The 22,316-nt window shown below is 42.3% G+C and overlaps 1 protein-coding gene across 10 annotated transcripts in view; it reads right to left on the bottom strand.

Moving 5' to 3' along the window:
- The window catches only part of dst (dystonin), a 624,072-nt gene that overhangs the window by 471,619 nt on the left and 130,137 nt on the right, over positions 1–22,316 (bottom strand). For all 10 annotated transcript variants that reach the window (XM_060852081.1, XM_060852129.1, XM_060852093.1 and 7 more), the window contains one exon: positions 16,741–16,802. In XM_060852081.1, the coding sequence (XP_060708064.1) occupies positions 16,741–16,802 (62 nt within the window). The remainder of the gene's footprint in view (positions 1–16,740; positions 16,803–22,316) is intronic.

Raw genomic sequence — 22,316 nt, 5'->3', positions numbered from 1 at the left:
CAAGTCCCAACAGTCAAAATCATGGTCAACCGTGACAAGGTAATCACATTTTGTGAAAGCGAAGAGATTACAGAATCACAGAATTATTGCAGGGTGAAAGGAGGCATTCAGCTCATTGTGCCTGCAGTGACTTTATTATCCAGTGTCAATCTCCTGCCTATTATCCAAATCCCTGCATACCTTTACAATCCCATTTTGAATGCCTCAATTGAATATTCCTCCACCACATTTCCAGATGTTTGTATGCCAAAATCTTACTTCACATCACACTTGTTTCTTTTGCAGATCACTTTGAAACTAAATCATTCTTTTTTTACAAGTAGAAACAGCTTCACTGTATCTAGTCACTCACTGACTTTTAGTACCTCCATCAGACCTCCTCTCAGCCTTCGTCTCTGCAGGTTAGACAGTCCCAGCTTCTTTAATCTATCCTCACAGCTGAAATTTCTCATACTTGGAGCTATTCTTGTAAATCACTTCTGCACTCTCTCAAATGCATTTGCATCTTCCCTATGATGTGGCCCACAACTGTACACAATACTCCAACTGTAGTCTGACATGTGTTACTCCAAGTTTCGTCCATGGCCCCTCTAACATGTCAAAATCATAAATGGCTCTTCAGTTCACTTAGCTTGGCATATCTTACAAGTAATGCACTGGCTGATGTGGCCCTTAATCTCATTGTTCATGTTTTCTCAGCAGGTCACTTCTCTCACCTTGATCAAAACTAGATAAAGCTCCTTGAAGACTTGCAAGAAAGCACTTCATCATCTCTTTATCCATCTCCTTTCTATACGTATCCCCCCAATAGTTCCTTCCAACAGGAAGTCTGTCCTGGATACTCTCAAGCCATCCTTTCATCGCAACATCTTGCAGTACTTCAAGAACTGCATTTTGTTGTATAGTTTGCTTACTTTCAAATTCCATGCCTCTGCTGGGTTGATGTCTTCCAGAGCCTCAAGCTGTTACCTTTCATTGAATCAGAAAATTTCACATTATCGTTACATCTTCAACATTCTTCACAGGAATGTTGCTTTTGACATCATATCAACACTGGCGGAACCAAACTGGGCATCAGTAAGCAGGTTATTGCTCAGCAAGTACAGCTTGATAGCACCGTTGATGACACTTTTCCATGACTTTACTGATAACTTTTATTCATGGATGGAATACTACAAAGACACAAAACTTGCATTTTTTTTAGTCTCATTAAAGATCACAGGAACATTACAACCAGTGAATTCTTTTGGAAGTGTCACCATTGTTCTAAATATTGGAAATATGGCAGCCAAGTTATGCACATAAGATCTCATAAACCATAAATGATATGCAAATCTATCTTCTTAATGTTGATTCAGGGATAAATGTGTGCCACATATCAGGATTAATTTTTCTGCTCTTCTTTGAAATGTGCCATGAAATTGTTTGTTTTCACTTGAGATCTCAGACTTGGTCTAAAGCCTCATCAGATATGTGTACCCCCAATAGCACTGAGTACTCTTTCAGTACTGGTCTGTAGTGCGAACCTAGATCCTATGCTCAAATTTCTGAGGTGTGATTTTGTGGTGAATTGTAATCCTCACCCCTCTTGAGGACAATCCCGATTAGGCACAGCTCTCAAAGCTGATCAGAATTAACTAGGTTGCAAGATAGATCCTAAAGATGCGAAATGGAGTCCAAAATACAGATCTACTTCTCTTCAAAGAAAGGGAGTTTCGCGAAGACATTCCCATCCTCCAAATTGATTGTTTAACAAGTTTGAGCCCGATCTTAACCTGGATATGTTTAGGTCAGTGACTGTCACCTACCCACCCAAAAACCACCCCACTCAAACCCCAATCAAAAACAATATGGAGTCAGTTTCACAAGTTAGCAATAGAAAAGACTGTGTGAGACAATTAAATTTTTAAGATGTGTAGAAGTTTATTAAATAACCAAACATAGATGCTTAGTTGGTGAGACTGTTAAGTTCAATATTATATATAGCTCTGAAATGAGAGAAAATGGAATCTGGCTTCGAGCAGAGAATTCAGTTTCCGAATTCAATTATTGTTTCAGTAAAAAATTTCTAAGCAGGATATCCATCAATTATTAAAGTGTCTTTTACCTCAGTTCCTGAGTGAAGATCACAGAGTTAGCAAGATGACTGTCGAAGGAGAAAATTACTGCATTATCATTGCCTTACCCTGCTAGCCATACCCTTAACTTGAGAGATGCTCAAGTGAGTTAAGCAAATCTAAAATATTCATTAATTACTTTGGTTTTCAGTGTTTTTTTAAGGCTGTGTAGCTTTCTTACATTTGATAGTGGTATCTTAATTGCAATTAGGTTCAGTCCTTTAAGTTCCAAATTTTGATCACTGTAAATTTTTCAAGTGAGGATGGTTCTTGTTCATTCTACTGAATTTTATACAATTGATAATGTGAGGATAATGGTCGGGATTCAAGGGAGAAAATTGTGAGACCCCTTGCTGAAATATCTCCATCATCTATAACTATGGGTGAGGTGCCTGATGACTGGAGGATGGCTAATGTTGTACCTTTGTTTAAGTACGGTTATAAGGAGAAGCTGGGGAACTATGAGTCTGACATCAGTTGTGGGTAAATTGTTGGAGATGATTGTAAAAGAAAGGATTTACAGAGGCAAAAATTGATTAGGGTTAGTCAGCATGGTTTGTGCGAGGCAACTTGAGAGTCACAGACTTGATTGAGTTTTTTGAATGATTGAGGACAGAGCAGTAGAGGTTGTTTACTTGGACTTCAGGAAAGCCTCCGATAAGGGTCCACATGGTTGACTATCTGCTCCACCCTCCACTCTGACCTATCACCATCACTCCCCCATCTTCTCCTACCTATCACATTCCCAGTTACCTCCCCCCAGCCCCATTCCCCTGCCATTTAGCTGTCCACCACCTTGGCAATACCCCCAACATGCTGATGAAGACCTTAGGCTTGAAATGTCAACTCTCCTGCTCCTCAGATGCTGCCTGACTTGCTGTGCTTTTCCAGCACCACACTTTTTGAATCTGATCTCTAGTATCTGCAGTCCTCACTTTCTCCTAATTAATAAAGTTAGGTTACATGGGATTCAGGGTGAGCCTGCCAATTGGATACATAATGGCAGTAAACAGGGAGGTGGTGAAGGATTGCTTTCCAGACTGGAGGACTGTGAATAGTGGTATTCCATAGGGATCAGTTCTGGGTCCTCTTTCGTTTGTCATTTATGTAAATGATTCGGATGAGAATTTTAAGCTTGTGAGTGACCCCAAAATTGGTGGCGAAGTTGGCAATGAAGAAGATTTTCTCAGATTACAAATGGATCTTGATCAGATGGGTCAATGGGCTGGAAAATGGCAGATGGAACTCAATCTGGATAAATGCAAGGTATTGCATTTCGATACAAAAAACTAGGAGAGGATTTATACAATTAATAGTAGGGCCTTGGGTAGTGTTATAGAACAGAGGGACCATGGGGTGCAGCTACATAATTCTTTGAAGTTTGCATTAAATATAGACAGGGTGGTTAAAAAGATGTTTGGCACGTTTGCCTTTATTGTTCAATCCTTTGAGTAGAGGAGTTGGGAAGTCATGTTGAGGTTATAGAGGATATTGCTGAGGCCTCTTCTGGAATACAGTGTCTCATTCTGGTCACCCATTCATAGGGAGGATATTACTATCAGGGTTCAGAAGAGATTTACCAGGATGTTGCTGAGTAAGGAAGGCTTGAATTAGAAAAAAAAGGTTGGATTGATTTTTTAGATTAGATTCCTTATAGTGTGGAAACAGGCCCTTCGGCCCATCAAGTCCACACCAACCCTCCAAAGAGCAACCCACCCAGACACATTCCTCTACATTTACCCCTTCACCTAACACTACAGGCAGTTTAGCATGGCCAATTCATCTAACCTGCACATTTTTGGACTGTGGGAGGAAACCGGGGCACCCCGAGGAAATCCACACAGATACAGGGAGAATGTGCAAACACCACATAGACAGTTGCCTGAGGTGGGAATTGAACCCGGGTCTCTGGCGCTGTGAGGCAGCAGTGCTAACCACTGTGCCACCCTGGCACAGGCTGTGCCATTGGCTGGGACATTTTTCACTGGAGCAGAGGAGGTTAAGAGGCAACCTTATAGAAGTTTATAAAGTAATGAGGAGTATAGCTAGAGTTAATGGTAGTTGGCTTTTCCCTAGGATGAGGGATTTTGAGCCTAAGGAGCACATTTTTAAAGGCAAGAAGAGAAAGACTTAACAAAAGATAGGGGCAACTCTTTTACACAGAGAGTAGTTCACTTATGGAATGAACCTCGGAGGAAGTGGTGGATGTGGGTACAATTACAAAGTTTAAAGAGATTTGGATTGGTACATGAGTAGGAAAGATTTGGAGGGATATAGGCCAGGAGCAGGTAGGTGGGACTAACTCAGTTTGGGATTATTTTTGGCTTGAACTGGTTGGACCAAATGGTCTGTTTCCTTGCTATATGATTCTATGACTCTATGACACTGCAATTGTTTCCCTTGCTATATCACATTCAGATGATATCCCTATAAAGTAAATGACTTTCTTTGCAGACTCTTGGGAGAAGTTAGAAGCAGTTTGAAGAAGATATTTTGAAGTGGCTTGTGTTCAGATTCCAATGCCACTTTCTCTCCCAAACAAGCATTGATTAAAATGCCACCAAAGACAGTAGCAACACCTCTTTCTCCATCTGAGCACAGCATCGTTCAGTTGTCATTAATACCCTGGATGCAAATGTATCTGGTTACCTTTACTGCACAAGAGCTCCCCCAAGGCCTGTCCCACTAGCATCTCCCTGCAGTATGGCAAAAGTGAGGACTGCAGATGCTGGAAACCAGAGTTTAGATCAGAGTGGTGCTGGAAAAGCACGAGGGATCAGGCAGCATCCGAGGAGCAGGAAAATCGACGTTTCGGGCAAAAGCCCTTCATCAGGAATAGAGGCAGGGAGCCTCCAGGGTGGAGAGATAAATGGGGGTGGGGCGGGGGGGGGAGACTGGAGAGAAAATAGCAAAGAGTACAATTGATGAACAGGGGTGGGGATGGAGGTGATAGGTCAGAGGGGAGGGTGAAGCGGATAGGTGGGAAGGTACAAAAGGTCATGAGGACAGTGCTGAGCTGGAAGGTTGGAACTGAGGTAAGGTTGGGGGGGGGAAATGAGGAAACTGGTGAAGACCATATTGATGCCCTGGGGTTGAAGTGTTCCGAGGCAGAAGATGAGGTGTTCTTCCTCCAGTCGTCGGGTGGTGAGGGAGCGGCGGCGGAGGCGGCCCAGGACCTGCAGAGGAGGTGGAGGCCTAAGGTCTGCATGTCCTCAACAGAGTGGGGTGTGGGGGTGGGGTGTGGGGGTGGGGTTGAAATGCTGGGCCACGGGGCAGTGAGGTTGATTGGTGTGGGTGTCCCGCAGATGTTCCCTGAAGCACTCTGCGAGGAGGCGTCCAGTCTCCCCAATGTAGAGGAGATCGGGAGCAATGGATACAATAAATGACATTGGTGGAAGTGCAGGTGAAACCTTGATGGATGTGGAAGGCTCCTTTGAGGCCTTGAATGGTGGTGAGGGAGGTGGTGTGGGAGCAGTTTTTGCAATTCCTGCAGTGGCAAGGGAGGGTGCCAGGACAGGAGGATGGGTTGTTGAGGGGCGTGGACCTGACCAGGTAGTTACGAAGGGAACGGTCTTTGCGGAAAGCAGAAGGGAAATATCTCTCTGGTGGTGGGGTCAGTTTGGAGGTGGCGGAAATGTTGGTGGATGATGCGGTTAATGTGAAGGGTGGTAGGGTGGAAAGTGAGGACCAAGGGGGTTCTGTTCTTGTTACGGTTGGAGGGGTGGGGTTTGAGGGCGGAGGTGCGGGATGTGGATGAGATGCATTGGAGGGCATCTTCAACCACATGAGAAGGGAAATTGCGGTCTCTATAGGAGGCCATCTGATGTGTTCTGTGGTGGAACTGGTCCTCCTGGCAGCAGATACGGTGGAGGCGGAGGAATTGGGAATACAGGATGGCATTTTCGCAGGAGGTAGGGTGGAAGTGCTGTAATCCAGGTAGCTGTGGGAGTCGGTGGGTTTGTAAAAAGTGTCAATGTAAAGTCGGTCGTCATTAATGGAGATGGAGGGGTCCAGGAAGGGGATGGAAGTGTCAGAGATGGTCCAGGTGAATTTAAGGTTGGAGTGGAATGTGTTGGTGAAGTTGATGAACTGCTCAACCTCCTCGCAGGAGCACGAGGTAGCACCAATGCAGTCATCAATGTAGTGGAGGAAGAGGTGGGGAGTGGTGTCAGAGTAACTACAGAAGATGGACTGTTCTACGTAGCCGACAAAGAGACTGGCATAGCTGGAGCCCATATGTGTGCCCATGGCTACCCCTTTGGTCTGGAGGAAGTGGGAGGATTCGAAGGAGAAATTGTTAAGGGTGAGGACCAGTTCAGCCAAACGAATGACAGTGTCGGTGGAAGGTTACTGTTTGTGACGTCGGGAGAGGAAGAAACGGAGGGCTTGGAGGCCATGGTCATGGCAGATGGAGGTGCAGAGGGATTGGATGTCCATGGTGAAGATAAGGCATTGGGGACCGAGGTAACAGAGGTCTTGGAGGAGGTGGAAGGCGTGGGTGGTGTCTTGAACGTATGTGGGGAGTTCCTAGACTAGGGGGGATAGGACAGTATCGAGGTAGGTAGAGATGAGTTCGGTGGGGCAGGAGTATGCTGAGACAATGAGTCGGCCAGGGTGGTCAGGTTGTGGATCTTGGGAAGGAGGTAGAATCGGGCAGTGCAGGGTTCTCAGACTATGAGGTTGGAAGCTGTGGGTGGGAGATCTCCTGAGGTGATGATGTTCAATATGGTCTGGGAGATGATGGTGTCCATGGGCACCCATATCGGCCCCAGCTATGCTTATCTCTTTGTCAGCTATGTAGAACAGTACCACAGAACACACCAGATAGCCTCCTTCTTTAGAGATCGCAATTTCCCTTCTCACGTGGTTAAAGAAGCCCTCCAATGCATCTCATCCACATCCTGCATCGCCTCTGCACCAAAAAAAACACAATTCTAACCTATCCAAACTCTCTTCATAGCTAAAACTCTCCAGCCAAGACAATATCTTGAAATCTTCTCAGCACTCTCTCCTGTGGAATCACATCCCTCCTATAGCCACTCTTCCTAGAGCATAGGCAATAATTTCACTGCACAGCATTTTGGAAGTTTGCGATCATCAAGGAAGGCATGATACAGATGCTAGTCTTGCTTTTTAACAAGTCTCTCAACAAATGCACTTCTATATGATTGAATTTTCAAAATGGAAATGTAAACTTCAGCTATGCTACTGGTAAATTTTAACATTAACACAATTAACAACACACCTTTTGAATCAGGAAAAAACACCCAAGGTTAGATTAACTTTCCTGATTAATTTTTATCAAAAGTTAAAAATCACACAACACCAGGTTTTGTCCAACAGGTTTATTTGGAAGTAAAAGCTTTCAGGGCACTGCTCCTTTGTCAGGGGCAGGATCACAGAACACAGAATTTATAACAAAAGATCAAAGTGTCATACAACTGATGCGAAGTATTGAGCAAACCTAGATTGCTGTCAAGTCTTTAATCACTTAGAATGGGGATGCAGGCTTTGAGTGATTAATATGTAAATCCTAGAACTTCTTTCAAGTCACATCCTGAGATAGCTTATGGTTTTAGAAAAACAAGTGACATCTCAGTTCAGAAAATGCATCAAAGGACTTAAGTAAGAATCTGTCCGCATCCCAATCTTGAGTCAAACTTGTTGTTATTTCCAAAGTAGGAATTTATAAAACGTCACCTGGACTGACTGCCAACAGATTGTGTCTGTGTGCTTTTTCAACAAAACAGAATGTATCTGCAAATACAAATATGCAAATTCGCCCATAGACTTATACATGTGTGCAGAAGAGAAAGTGAGGGTCTGTGTGCTTATGTGGGACTTAGGGAGTGTGTGTGTCCCCGACAGAGAGGGTCTGTGTGAGTCACAGAGACGTACAGCATAGAAACAGATCCTTCGGTCCAACTTGTCCGTGCCAAACAAATATCCCAACCCAATCTAGTCCTACCTGCCAGCACCCGGCCCATATCCCTCCAAACCCTTCCTGTTCATACCCATCCAGATGCCTTTTACATGTTGAAATTGTACCAGCCTCCACCATTTGCTCTGGCAGATCATTCCATACACGTACCACCCTCTGCGTGAACAAGTTGCTCCTTAGGTCTCTTTTAGCTCTTTCCCCTCTCACCCTAAAACTATGCCCTCTAGTTCTGGACTCACCCCACCCAGGGAAAAGGTCTATTTATCCTATCCATGCCCCTCATGATTTTGTAAACCTCTATAAGATCACCCCTCAGCTTCCAACGCTCCAGGGAAAACAGCCCCAGCCTGTTCATCCTCTCCCTTTAGCTCAAATCCTCCAACCCTGGCAACATCCTTGTAAATCTTTTCTGAAGCCTTTCAAGTTTCACAACATCCTTCCGATAGGAAGACCAGAATTGCACGCAATATTCCAACAATGGCCTACCAATGTCCTCCCAACATGCTGCAACATGACCTCCCAACTCCTGTACTCAATACTCTGACCAACAAGGAAAGCATACCAAATGCCTTCTTCATTATCCTGTTTACCTGTGACTCCACTTTCAAGGAGCTGTGAACCTGCACTCCAAGGTCTCTTTGTTCAGCAACACTCCCCAGGACCTTACCATTAAGTATATAAGTCCTGCTAAGATTTGCTTTCCCAAAATGTAGCACCTCACATTTATCTAAATTAAACTCCATCGGCCTCTTGTCAGCTCACTGGCCCCCATCTGATCAAGATCCCATTGTAATTTGAGGTAACCTTCTTTGCTGTCCAATATACCTCCAATTTTGGTGTCATCTGCAAACTTACTAACTATACCTCTTATGCTCGCATCCAAATCATCTGTATAAATGATGAAAAGTAGAGGACCCAGCACCAATCCTTGTGGCACTCCACTGGTCACAGGCCTCCAGTCTGAAAAGCAACCCTCCACCACCACCCTCTATCTTCTACCTTTGAGCCAGTTTTGTATCCAAATGGCTAGTTCTCCCTGTATTCCATGAGATCTAACCTTGCTAACCCACTTCCCATGGGAACCTTGTTGAATGCCTTACTAAAGTCCATCTAGATCACATCCACCACTCTGCCCTCATCATTCCTCTTTGTTGCTTCTTCAAAAAACTCAATCAAGTTAGTGAGACATGATTTCCCACACACAAAGCCATGTTGACTGTCCCTAATCAGTCCTTGCCTTTCCAAATACATGTACATCCTGTCCCTCAGGATTCCCTCCAACAACTTGCCCACCACCGACGTCAGGCTCACTGCCTATAGCTCCTGGCTTGTCCTTACCACCTTTCTTAAACAGTGGCACCACGTATGTCAACCTCCAGTCTTCCAGCACCTCACCTATGACTGTCATGTGTGTTACTGTGTGTTTGTGTACTTGTTTGTGAGAGTGTAGTGGGGTCACCTGTAGTGTTCATGTCACACTACCGGTGACCCCACTACACTATATCCTTTCTCTTACACAAGCATGTATGCACACACTCTTATTCATGATCACACTCACATAGACCCTCTCTCATACACAGGCTTACTCCAACACTCCAACACACTCTCTCTCTCCCTCCCTCTCTCCTCCCAATCTGTCTCTCTCTGTCTGTCTCTCTTGCGCTCACAGGTGAATACTCCGTCATACTCACGCGCACACATGCACTAGCACTCCCGCACGTGCACACGTTAAGTCTGTGGGTGAATTTGTATTTGCAGATACAATTTTGTTCAAAAAGCACACAATCTATTGGCAGTCAGTCCATGTGACATTTTATAAATTCCTACTTTGGAAATACAACCAGTCTAACTCAAGGCTGGGATGCAGACAGATTCTAACTTCACTCCTTTGATGCATTTTCTGAGCTGAGATGTCACTTTTCTTTAGAAAATCTTAAGTTATCTCAGGACTGTGACTTGAAAGAATTTCTGGGATTTACATATTAATCGCTCAAAACCTGCATCCCCATTCTTAGTGATTAAAGACTTGACAGCATCTAGGGTTGTTCAATGCAACACATTGGCACTTTGATCTTTTCTTATAAAGTCTGTGTCCTACCCCACTAGCTATCTGACAAAGCAGCAGCACTCTGAAAGCTAGTGCTTCCAAATAAACCTGTTGTTCTCTAACCTGGTGTTGTGATTTTTAACTTTGTTCACCACTGGCACCTCCAGATCATAATTCTTATCAATACAAAGGAAAGCAAATCAGGAGTCTACTACCTACAGAAAAATGCCATATATACTGTTTTTGATTACCCCACAGTAGACACGGAATATCAAAAGCAATCTGGACAGATACCAAATCCTACTCAGCAATGATCAAAATTTCCTCCCTAAAGATAGTTCTCAAATCCCTCATTCTGGAGTTTTCCATGAAAAAAAATGCCATACCAGATCCCAAAAAATAGGTCAAATTAAATCCCTCAGAACATTTCTCTAAATATATCCTGACTGGCAGCTGAGAGTACGTGTCTGAAAGTTTATGAAAAGACTATGAGCATTAAATAACTTGCAAATAAATCACTAAACCTGATTGAACACAATTACCATCTTCCAAATAAGCATTCCTACTGTGCAAGTCTACCCAGTGCCTTGTTTCCAGGAGCTGGATCTTTTCCAAAGTTCAGATTTCTGAGCACTTTCACATCACTCACACCCACAGGATATCTCAAAATTGTTTCACAACTCAAAGTACTTTTGATTTGTAGTCACTGTACCATGTTACGCACAGCAAGCTCTCACACAAAACAGTGGTTCAGCAGCTGCTCATGAATTGCCACTAGCCTACCTTGCTTATTAAGATGGACTATTTCATTTGCAGATCTTTACTGCAGTAAATGGTGCATCCTGGTCATATACAGATCAATTAACATGAAATTCAAAGGCCCTGACTTTTAACATTTCTGGAACATGGCAGAAATATGAAAATGGGCGTTTGAATTTTTTTACCCCGTTGACCGATTAAAGACCTGGGACTCTCAAGGATGGAAATGGTTTTAAAAAGACACCAACTTTAAATGACCACAATATTCATCTGACCACACAGCTTAGTCACGTTTCATAAAACCAAAATAACCAAAGAACTGCGGATGCTGGAAATAAGAAACAAAATCAAAAATTGTTGAGAAAGCTCAGCAGGTCTGGCTGCATCTGTGGAGAGAAATCAGAGTTAACGTTTCCAGTCCAGTGACCCCTCTTCAGAATACTGTTGTGTCGTGTTCTGAAATCGTCACTGGACTCAAAATGTTAACTCTGCTTTCTCTCCACAGATGCTGCCAAATCTGTTGAGTTTTTCCAGCAATTTTTGTTTTTGTTTCAAAAACCAACATAGATCACAACAAAATCAGATTGAGCTCAAATTAACATTTTATCCAAAAGCAATGAGTCTGGTTGACCCAAGCCTGGGAGACATGAAAAGATTCTCTGCTGCTATATGACTTACACAACGATGAGAATCTTCACATGTCGGAGATGAACGACCATCAACAATTATCAATCCCAGACACAATAAACTCAGTAGATGCCAAATACAAAGAAGCCACTATTTTCAGAAGCTCTCGGTGGCAAAATCAGAGGAGCAGTTTTTTGCCTGCAGAACGTGAACAGGCTGGAGAAGGCTCCTACTTTCTGCTTCTTAGGAAAAGCACAGTACAATATTGACAAGTGCTATGGTCCCAGATGGTGGTGTCTGACTTGATAATTCTTTTTTTTGGTTAGTTAATACAATAATCATTCACTGAAACATTGGTCACTTGAGGTTACAGATTTTATTTCACAACATTGTCTTCCAGTTAGCACTGTGAATGTTGTCTTTTCTTCTAATAAACCACCCACATTGTTGCTTTACCAGTCCTTAGCAAATTTTCATTGACTAGAAGACAATAAATACTTTACATCAGTCTTCACCGAAGAAGACTCTAATAGCAAAGTGCAAAATATTCAGGATGCAAAAAGTAGAGAGGAAATAAAATATAATAAATATCACTCGAGAAAAATCATCTTGCAAATAAAGGGGTAATGACTGATAATTCCCCTGGACCTGATGAGATGTAATATTGGACATTCAAGGAAGTGGTTACAGAGATGATGGGTGCACTGATGTTAATCTTAGAATCCCTACAGCATTGAAGTGGGCCAGTTGGCCCATCAACCCTTTGAAGAGAAGCCCACCAGAACCAACCTCCTACCCCATAACATACATTTTCCACAGTCAATCCACCTAACCTGCACATCTTTGGACTGTGGCAGGAAACCGGAACAGCCAGAGGAAACCCATGCAGACACAAGGGGAATGTGCAAACTCCACACAGACAGTCACCCAAGGGTGGAATCAAACCTGGGTCCCTGGCATTGTCAGGCAGCAGTGTTAACCACTGCCCACTTCCAGAATGCATGATATCTGGAAGATGAAAAAATCCTAGGGGATTAGAAAACTGCCAAGATGACAACCTTATACAAAAAAGGACGGAGACAAAAGTCAGTCACCTATGGACTAGTCAAATGTTATTTGCAAAATGTTGGGAGTCTTATTACGCAGCAGAGCATTTAAAGATATATATAATATAATTCAAGCAGAGTCAGCATGACTTCGTGAAGGGGAAACAATCCCCTTACAAATGTATTAGAGTTCTTTGAAGGGATAACAAGCAGGATGAATAAAGTGGAAGCAGTGGATGTAATACATTACGTTTTCAGAAGGCATTTGAAAATGTACCTCAATAGATTGCATGAATAAAGAATTGAATAACTATCAGAAGACAGATTTGGAGAGAATTTTCAGTATGACACCTGTAACCAAGGGAGTACTGGAGTTGGAGACTCGATTATTTACAATATACATTAATAACTTGGATAAGGAAAGTGAATGGAGGATAGCCAAGTTTGCAGATGAAACAAAAATATGTGGGAAGGCAAGTGGTGAGGATGACTCAAAGCATCTGCAGAGAGACCTAAATGAGTCAAGTGAGTGGGCAAGAATTTGGCAGATAGAATACAAGGTGGAAAAGTGGCAGGAAGAATAGGGGTCTAAATATTATTTAGATGGAGAAATAGTGTCAAAAGCTTACAGCACAGAGGGATTTCGGAGTCCTTGTACAAAAATGTAGCTTGCAAGTTCAGCAGGTAATAAGGAAGGTAAATGCACTGTTGGCCTTTATTTCAAAGAGAAAGGAGCATAAAAATTGGGAAGTCTCACTAAAACCACACAAGGCATTAGTCAGACCACAGCAAGAACACTGAACAGGTCTGGGCCCCTTATCCAAAGAATACTGGTACTGGAAGCAGTCCAGAGAAGGTTCACTGTTGATTCTGGGTGTTGAGAGGTTGTCTTTTAAGGAGAGGTAGAGTAGATCGGGCCTGCAGTCAAGGAATTTAGAAGAATCAGAAACAAGCTTATTGAAACATACAAGATTCTTAGGGTCCTTGATGAGATAAATGTGGAGAGTTTGTTTCCCTCTGCAAGAGAGAATCTAGGACCAGAGAGCATAATCTCAGGACAAGGGTTGGCCAATTTAAGGCAGAGAGGAACAGGAGTTTCTTCTGTGAGGATAGTGAATCCACGGAATTCTTTATTTTAAAGGGCAACAAAGGCTGGTTTATTAATGATCCTCAAGACTGAGATAAATTTTGAAGTAATAAAGAAAATCAAAGGTAAAGGGGAAAGGCATGAAAGGGGAGTATGGCAGAGGAAACTCAATGGGCTGAGTGGTCTAAATCTGTTCCTATAGGTAACACAACTGACTTCATTTTCCTCCTTAGGACACTCCTGAAAACTCTGATCAGGTTACCTATCCTCAAAGTCCTAATATGGCTGAATGCCAAATTCTGTTTGCTACCACTCCTGATGGATAAATACAAGTTGTTATTGCTTCATATCTAAAGCACACAATGTCACTTTCCAAAATTATCACTTTGAAGCAAAAGTAGAAATTTCTCTCCAGTTGTACACTTTAAATAGTGTAATTTAATGTCTAAAAGGATTTCAGTGATTTTCATTTCCAGCAAAGATCCATTTAAAGCATATACCAAGTGATGAGCAGACGCAGTGAGCTGATAAGGTCCCCTGACCATAATGCTGAAATAACTCCACAAAGACCAGTATCCTGCCACCAAGTCACCCTTTGTTTACAAGTGTTTCGTACATGACACTGATCCAGCTGGCATGGAGCTGGCTCTGAGAGTGAACAGAGCCCCTGATACTCCTATTTATCTCTGTCAGCCAGGTCTCTCCGATTGGACCAGGTTAACAGGCACAATCAGGGAACTCAGATTCTGAGATATCCACCTAGCTGACTGCATTAAAATCACTACAAATGCTAGAGTTTCTTATACGAGCTCCAAGCAAACAAAGCTGCACATGGACAGTACAAAATTCACGAGAACATAACAAACACACTGGTTCAGTCACAGCCAATAAAGGCAAAGATTTTCCACTTAAAGCTTTCAGCAAGAGGCCTTTCTTTAACTGCACAATTGCTGATTTAACTGGAGGCATGAGCACAAGACAAAATTACTCCACGAGATTTCATTGCACTCTGTCCAGTCCCAATTATAACAAGCAGAATGCTTGGATAAACAAGCCCATTATCAGAAAGAAGCCCATTCAGCACACATCAAATCATGAAAGCAACAGCAAGTGTCCAAAGTTTGACCCAAAATATCATTTACACTCAATGCTCACTCTACATTATCTGCCTTTATTTCACTCCTGGGCTATGATTTCTGGTCTATGTCGAGCAGATTGAAAGCAAAACTCCCCTCTTTCTTCTTGGAATGAAAAAACATCTGCCACAACTAAGTCAATCAAGGTTCTCATTCTACTCTAACCACAATTAAAAAGACAGCCAGTTTAAAAATAATGACAGTGGACGAAAGACGTTGGCTTTGTGGTGCTGCTGTAGTCAGAGATCCCATTGGGTGGGCAGCCTTTCTGATACAGCTCCCAATGATGCCCTGTGCTGGGAAGTACATTTGTGTGGGCAGACCATGGAAATTTACCAATCTTGACAGCTGTTGTGGTTCACACTCAAATCCTAAACTTAGATCGTCTAAGTGCACTCAACACATTTGCTTGTCACCTACTCAAAAAAAAGATGCATTCAGTTGCAGGAAGAAATGCCCAGTCATTTCATTTGAAAGGCCAGCAATAACTTGCAGTTAAGATGTTTAAGGTTAGCCTCTGCATGACAGAGACTGTGCAAATATGGGCAGGGTGCGTTTGGAGGTTAGGGGGAGTCCTTGGATCAGTCAGGGAGAGTTGCTGCATCCACAAAGAGGGCACAGCAGCAAGTGATCCTTCTACACAATCGGCTGCAATGGATAAAGGGGGGTGGGGCAACAGTGGCAATGCTTCATGGTCTGCAGCAGAAAGACAAAAAAGAGAGGAGAAAGAGAGGGACACAGACTGAGGATGGGCTCTACAGACAGAGAAAGGATTGTTTGAAGTTAGAGAATGGGAGGGTTGTGGGTCTAAAGGAGATTACAGAGAGAGAGAGTTAGACAGTTTGGAGGAGGTTACAGATACAGGGAGGGTTGCAGCATGTGGAGGAAGTTATGGAGAAATGGAGAACAGTAGAGGCTGGAGAACAGGTAAAGTTGCAAAGGGATTTCCTCTTGCACTTACCAACATACCTTTCAGCAGGAGACCAATCCACAAGACAGAGATTCTTCATGAATGTGGTTATCTCAATTGAGGGCTTATATTTCTCTTTCCAAAAAGGGGGGACATGATAATACAGTCAATTCCTGCAGTTCTCAAGTCAGGATGGTGTGTGTTTTGGTGGAGAACTTCAACATCCTGGAGGTCACAGGTTTGAGAGGTAGGCTTTTTTCCTGATACCTCTCATTTTAGTATGAATCTTGTAACCATTTTTGAACCATCTGTAAACACTCAATCCCTTTTAAGTGGGGTCACTGCACTTACATTATAATTAAATTGCAATCTACAGACTCCCTTGGCCAAAATGTTCAGCCTCGAGAAGTACTCCGACACCCACTAGCAAATTTTAGTCCTTCCACTCAGATGTTCATCTCAGCAATGACAGAAATTCATTCTTACTTTCAGAGCGGATTTCCACTGCAAAACATTAACTACATCCAATCCAGAGCTCGCAGGAAAACAGTAAAGAGACTGACTGGTAACAGAAGTAACATCATTCCAATCATTTCACAGTGGTACCAATTACCCTCAATTGCTGCAGCATAGAAAAGGCAGATTCCATAAGTAGCCCAAAATCCGTGTATAGGAATAACTGAGGACAATGAACCCCAGATTCAATGCAACGAAAGCAGCAGATTGTTCCTTGAATAAACAAGAGAGCACCTACTTTCACCACAGGTATTTTAGCTTTCAGTGCACGATGCTAAACTTTATAGTCTCTTCCTAATGTTCATGAGGTATTTTAAACACAAATGTTCAGGGAAATTATTATTGAGGAATACTCCTTTAAAATAATTCCTGTGAGTAAAGGAGGATATAACAAATTATAAATTCATTACATTGTTCGTAAGGACTAGGAGAGGAAATACATTAAGTGCCATGGCATCTGGTGTTTGAGTTGTCTGGTGAATAATCAGACAAAAGGTGTTTAAAAGAAAACTGTAAAGACAGACGTAGAAAGTGCCCATGGAGACCTCACTGACCTTAATGAGGTGTTTGTTGATCCATTTTGTGAAGGTCTTTTTCTGGACTTTGTCCCGTTCATCTGAAAGAAGAAGGGAGAAACAGATTAAAGGTGGAGCTCACAATTTACCTTCCAAAACATCTTTCCTCGGAGTTATTACGGAGGAGTCTGGACAAGGGAAGTATTCAGTCTCATAACTGGGAACTAAGAAGCATTTTCTCAGTTGCTATTGCAAACAACCTAACAAGAAAAAAAACATTCCTAAAAACTCTTCAGCCAGTGGCTTTTTTAAGCATATTAAGCATTGATCAAGAACAATATTCTGTCTGCAGACTGCGTTCAAAATTCAGAGGTTTTTGAAGAAAAGCAGTTAGGATCATTCATGCTTTTTAGTACATAGCCAAACAGCATAAAAATAGGCCATTCAGTCCATCGTGTTTGTATAGGCTCTTTGAAAACACTATCCAATTAGTCTGACAATCATTCCTTCTCCCTGCCTCACCACATGGTCCCCACACATTTGTTCTTTCCAAGGCAGATCTAATTTCCTTTTGAAAGTTATTGTTGAATCTGCTTCTACCATACTTTCAGGCAAGGCATTATAAATTAAACCAATTTTTCACATAAAAAGACCTTGTTCTGCTGCCAATCATTTTAACAGTCATTCCCATTTACACCATCTATTTGCAATTTTGGACAACTCTTAAATCTCCTCTAGGGGGGAGCAATCTTAAGCTTTCTGACTTCCCGCAGAACCAAGTTCCTAATAAATCACGCTGCACCCCAAGTATTACCTATCAGTCAGATTTCAATGGAGTTTATAGATGGAATGATAAAACTTAATGTCCTTGTCCAATTCAACACTGAGGATCATCCAAAAAAAAATCTATAGCATGGATTGCTTTCAGCATAGCCTACTCATTCCCTCTTAGTCTCACATTCATGGTCGCTTGTTCAGCCTCTCTTCTGTCCTGGTCTACGATCAATAATTCCCTGATCTGCTGACCCCTTTTGTCTCTTTTTCCCTCTCGCTCTCTCTCTGGACTCCATCTCCACCTACCTGCTCATCTCCACCACCCCTTCCCGACCTCAACATTAATACAACTTTTTTCTTGCTGCTTTCAGTCCAGATGAAGGGCCATCAGACTCAAACATTAACTCTGATTTCTACACACAGAAGCTGAGTTTTGCCAGCAATTTCTGTTTTTGTTTCAGAAAAATAGCTGAGTTTTGTCCAAGTTCACATCAAGTAGGTTAGTTTGGTTAGCTGGATGGCTGGTGAGTGATACCAACAGCGTGGGTTCAATTCCCACACAGGCTGAGGTCACCATTTGCTTTCTCAACCTCTCCCCTGGCCTGTGACGGTCAGGTAAAGCCACTGACAATCATCTCTCTCCCTCTCCCTCTCTCTCTCTCTTTAATGAGTGAGCGGACCAATGGATCAGGAAAGACTCTGACGATGTTGCCCCTGTTTGAAAAGAGGGAGCTGGATGTGGCCCTTGCAGTGAAAGAAATGTGGAGAGAAAGTGGGAATGGGATACTCAGAATGCATGATCAGCCATGATCATATTGAATAGTGGTACAGACTCAAAGGGCCGAATGGCCTCCTTGTGCTCCTGCTTTCTATGTTTCTACATCACATTCATAAATCACCAATGGATTTACTCACCGATATTGGCTGCTGGTTCAGCAATGCTGTAATTTTAAAATTCTCATCCTTATTTATAAATTGCCTATCCATTTTATGTCTTTAACCTCCTCCAGCTCCACCAAACATCAAGTTCAGCACTGTGCTTGAATTCTGGCCTCTTCAGCATCATCTTATCCCAACTGTCCATCATTGACATTTGTTCTTTCAGCAGACTAGGCTTTTCTAAAAGTTCATTTGCTTCTTCAACTCATTCTCTTGCTTTAAGTTAGTCCTTAAAACTGAGCTCTTTAACCAGCTTTTAGTTTTGTCTCACAATATCCCCTTGGCTTCATAAAGCTTCTGTCATGTCCAAGTATACATTAAAATATTTAAAACTAGAGAGAAAAAATTGGCTGATGGCTGTCCATGGGTCACCTGACTTCTTTTGTGAAAAGCAATCTCCTGTCTCAAGTGAACAAAAGAAATACTGATGTAAATCAAAGCACTACCCTACAAACAAATCAATAAAAGATATTGTCATCAGATTGAATGGATCATTCAAAAGAAACAAGCATACTGACAGTCTCTAGCCCTCAAGGTGTTAAACTACAATACAGAAGATAATGGCACCTTTCTTTATTTGGAGACAGACTTTAAGTATGTAAAATGTCACATGATGAGGGAGCCAAGTTGTCTGTTTTGAAAATTAGCTGCAAGTTGTTTACTGTCAAATCTAAAGTACAGAAAAAGGCCCTTCAGCCCATCACATCAGTACCCATCAAAAACAACCACTGAACTATTCTAATCCCTTTGCCAGCACTTAGCCCATAACCTTGTATGCCTTAGCATCACAAGTGCACACCGAAATACTTATTAAATGTTTTGAGGTTTTCTGCCTTTAAACACCCTTACATGCGGTGAGTTCCAAATTCCCACCTTCCTCTGCATGAAAAGCTTTTTCCTCCATCTCCTCTAAACATTCTGCCTCTTGGCTTAAATCTATGCTTCCGGTCATTGACCTCTCCACCAAGAAGAAAAATCTCTTCCAGTCTACTCTGTCTATGTCCCTCAATTTTATTCATCTCAATCTCATCTGCTCTAAGGAAAACAAATCCAGTCTGACCACCTTCATAACTAAAACTCTCCAGCCTAGACAACATCTTGGTAAATCTCCTTTCCACTCTCTCTCGTGATATCACATCCCTCGTATAATATTGATTCTCAAATTGCACAGAATACTTTAGTTGTAGCCGAACCAATGCTTTATACAGTTTTGGTATAACCTTTGTGCTCTTAAGCTCTATGTCTCGATCAGTAAAAGCAAGAATACCATATGACTTCTCAATCACTTTGTTCACCGATCCTGATACATTAAAGAACCAGTGTACATGCACATCAACATTTATCTGATCCTCTTTGTTCTTCACATATTCCCTTGCCATGTCTGCCCTGCCCAAGTGCGTCACCTCACATTTATTCTCAGTTCTCCCAGAAAGCCAGCATATGAGCTCTAAGTGATCCAAGCAAACAAGGTAATTACAACAAAAACAGAAGTTGCTGGAAAAGCTCAGCAGGTCTGGCAACATCTGTGAAGAGAGATCAGAGTTAACATTTTGGGTCTGTTGACTCTTCCTCAACACTTGGTTACAGGTAACTACAACAATACCTTGGAAGCTGGTGATGCCAACAGAGATGACTCCCTCCCTATGCCATTCCAGTGAAAGTTTGCCTGAGAACCAACCTCCTAGAAATCTGACTGCAGGAAACCTCACAGCGTACTGGTAATCCTTTTTACAGGACCCTCACTTCAATTTTGAAACATCAACTTCTGTGCAGGAAATGAGGATCAAAAAAACAGATGCTGAATTAACCATAGTTTATAATAGGATATACTAATTTTTACCTGTAACCAATCTGAGTGAATGTATTGGTTGGAAGGAATGAGAGACTTTGCAGTTTTACACCTGAGTAAGTGGTATGACAATAAATAAACTGTGTGTTAAATTCACAGAAGTTTACTGCTGAATTAAATCTGGCAACCAAAGTCAAACACTTAAAAAAATGGACACATCCCAGAGTCATAGAGCTGTACAGCATGGAAACAGACCCTTCGGTCCAACCCATCCATGCTGGCCAGATATCCTAAATTAATTTTGTCCCATTTGTCAGCATTTGGCCCACATCCCTTTAAACCCTTCCTATTCGTATACCCATTCAGCTGCCTTTTAAATATTCTGAATCGTACCAGCCTCTGCCACTTCCTCTAGCAGCTCATTCCATACATGCACTATCCTCTACATTAAATCGTTGCCCCTCAGGTCCCTTTTAAATCTTTCCCCTCTCATCTTAAACCTATGCCCTCTAGTTTTGGACTCTCCCCTGGGGAAAAGACGATGGTTATTTATCCTATCAATGTCCCTCATGATTTCATAAAACTCTATAACATCACCCCTCAGCCTCCAATGCTCCTGGGAAAATAGTCCCACCCTGTTCAGTCTCGCCCTATAGCTCAAATCCTCCAACCCTGGCAACATCTTGAACCTTTTCAAGTTTCAAAATTGCATGCAGTATTCGAAAAGTGGCCAAACCAATGTCCTGTACAACATGACCTCCCAACTCCTATACTCAATGCGCTACCAATAAAAGCAAGCATATCCAGAGCATTATTTATTGTCCTGTCTACAAGGGACTCCACTTTCAAGGAACTATGAACCTGCGCTGCAACGTCTCTTTGTTTAACAACACTTCTCAGGACCTTACTATTAAGTGTATAAGTCCTGCCCTGATTTGCCTTTCCAAAATGCAGCACCTCACATTTATCTAAATTAAAACTCCATCTGCCACTCCTCGGCCCATCAGCCCATCTGATCAGAGCACTTTGTACTTGGAGGTAACCTTCTTTACTGTCCACCTAACCTCCACCTCAGTGTCATTTATTAACTTATTAACCACACCTCTCATGTTCACATCCAAATCACTTTTATAAAATGACAAAAAGCAGTGGACCAGCAGCGATCCTTGTGGCACACTGCGAGTCAAGGCCACCAATCTGAAAATCAAACCTTCATCACCACCCTCTGTCTCCTACCTACCAGCTAGTTCTGTATCCAAATGGCTAGTTCTCCCTGTTTTCTATGTGATCGTACCTTCCTAACCAATCTACCAGGAACCTTGTCGAAAGCTTTACTGAAGTCCATGTAGATCACATCCTCTGCTCTGCCCTTATCAATCCTCTTTGTAACTTGTTGAAACAGCTCAACCAAGTCAGAGTGATACAATTTCCAACGTAAAGCCATGTTGACTATCCGGAATCATTTCTGCCTTTCCAAATACCTGTACATGTAAATCCAGTCTCTCAGGATTCCCTCCAACAACTTGCCCAGCACAGACATCAGGCTCTTCGCTCCGTAGCTCCCTGGCTTGTCCTTACCATTTTTTGTAAATAGTGGCACCACGTTACCCAACCTCCAGTCTTCTGGCACCTCACATATGGCTATCGATGAAACAAATATATCAGCAAGGGGCCCAGCAATCAGTTCCCTGGCTTCCAACGGAGTTCTAGGATACACTTGATCAAGTCCTGGGGATTTATCCATCTTTATGCATTTTAAGACATCCAGCACCTCTTCCTCTTTAAGATGAGCATTTTTCTTTTACCTAAAATAAAGTACTGACCATGATTATTAAAGGTAACATAGATTTTGTCCATGATAGGACTAGTAAAGCACCTTGGGACATTTTATTACATTAAGGGCAACTATAAACGCAAGTTACTTTGTCATAATTGAGTATTTCAATACTTCTGGAATATATTCGAAGCTGATGTGATGGATCCTGTTAACTGGGCAACTTAAGAGTAAGCGGGACAGTTTGTTCACTGGGACAGTGGTTTGCGTATTAGAGGGTAAATGCCTTTATAGTTATGGTCATGGGGTCTCCTCGAAAGGTTTCCATCATCCCAAAGA

This window comes from Hemiscyllium ocellatum, chromosome 3, assembly GCF_020745735.1.
Source record: "Hemiscyllium ocellatum isolate sHemOce1 chromosome 3, sHemOce1.pat.X.cur, whole genome shotgun sequence".
Lineage (NCBI taxonomy): Eukaryota > Metazoa > Chordata > Chondrichthyes > Orectolobiformes > Hemiscylliidae > Hemiscyllium > Hemiscyllium ocellatum.
This window is presented reverse-complemented; position numbering and strand designations above follow the sequence as displayed.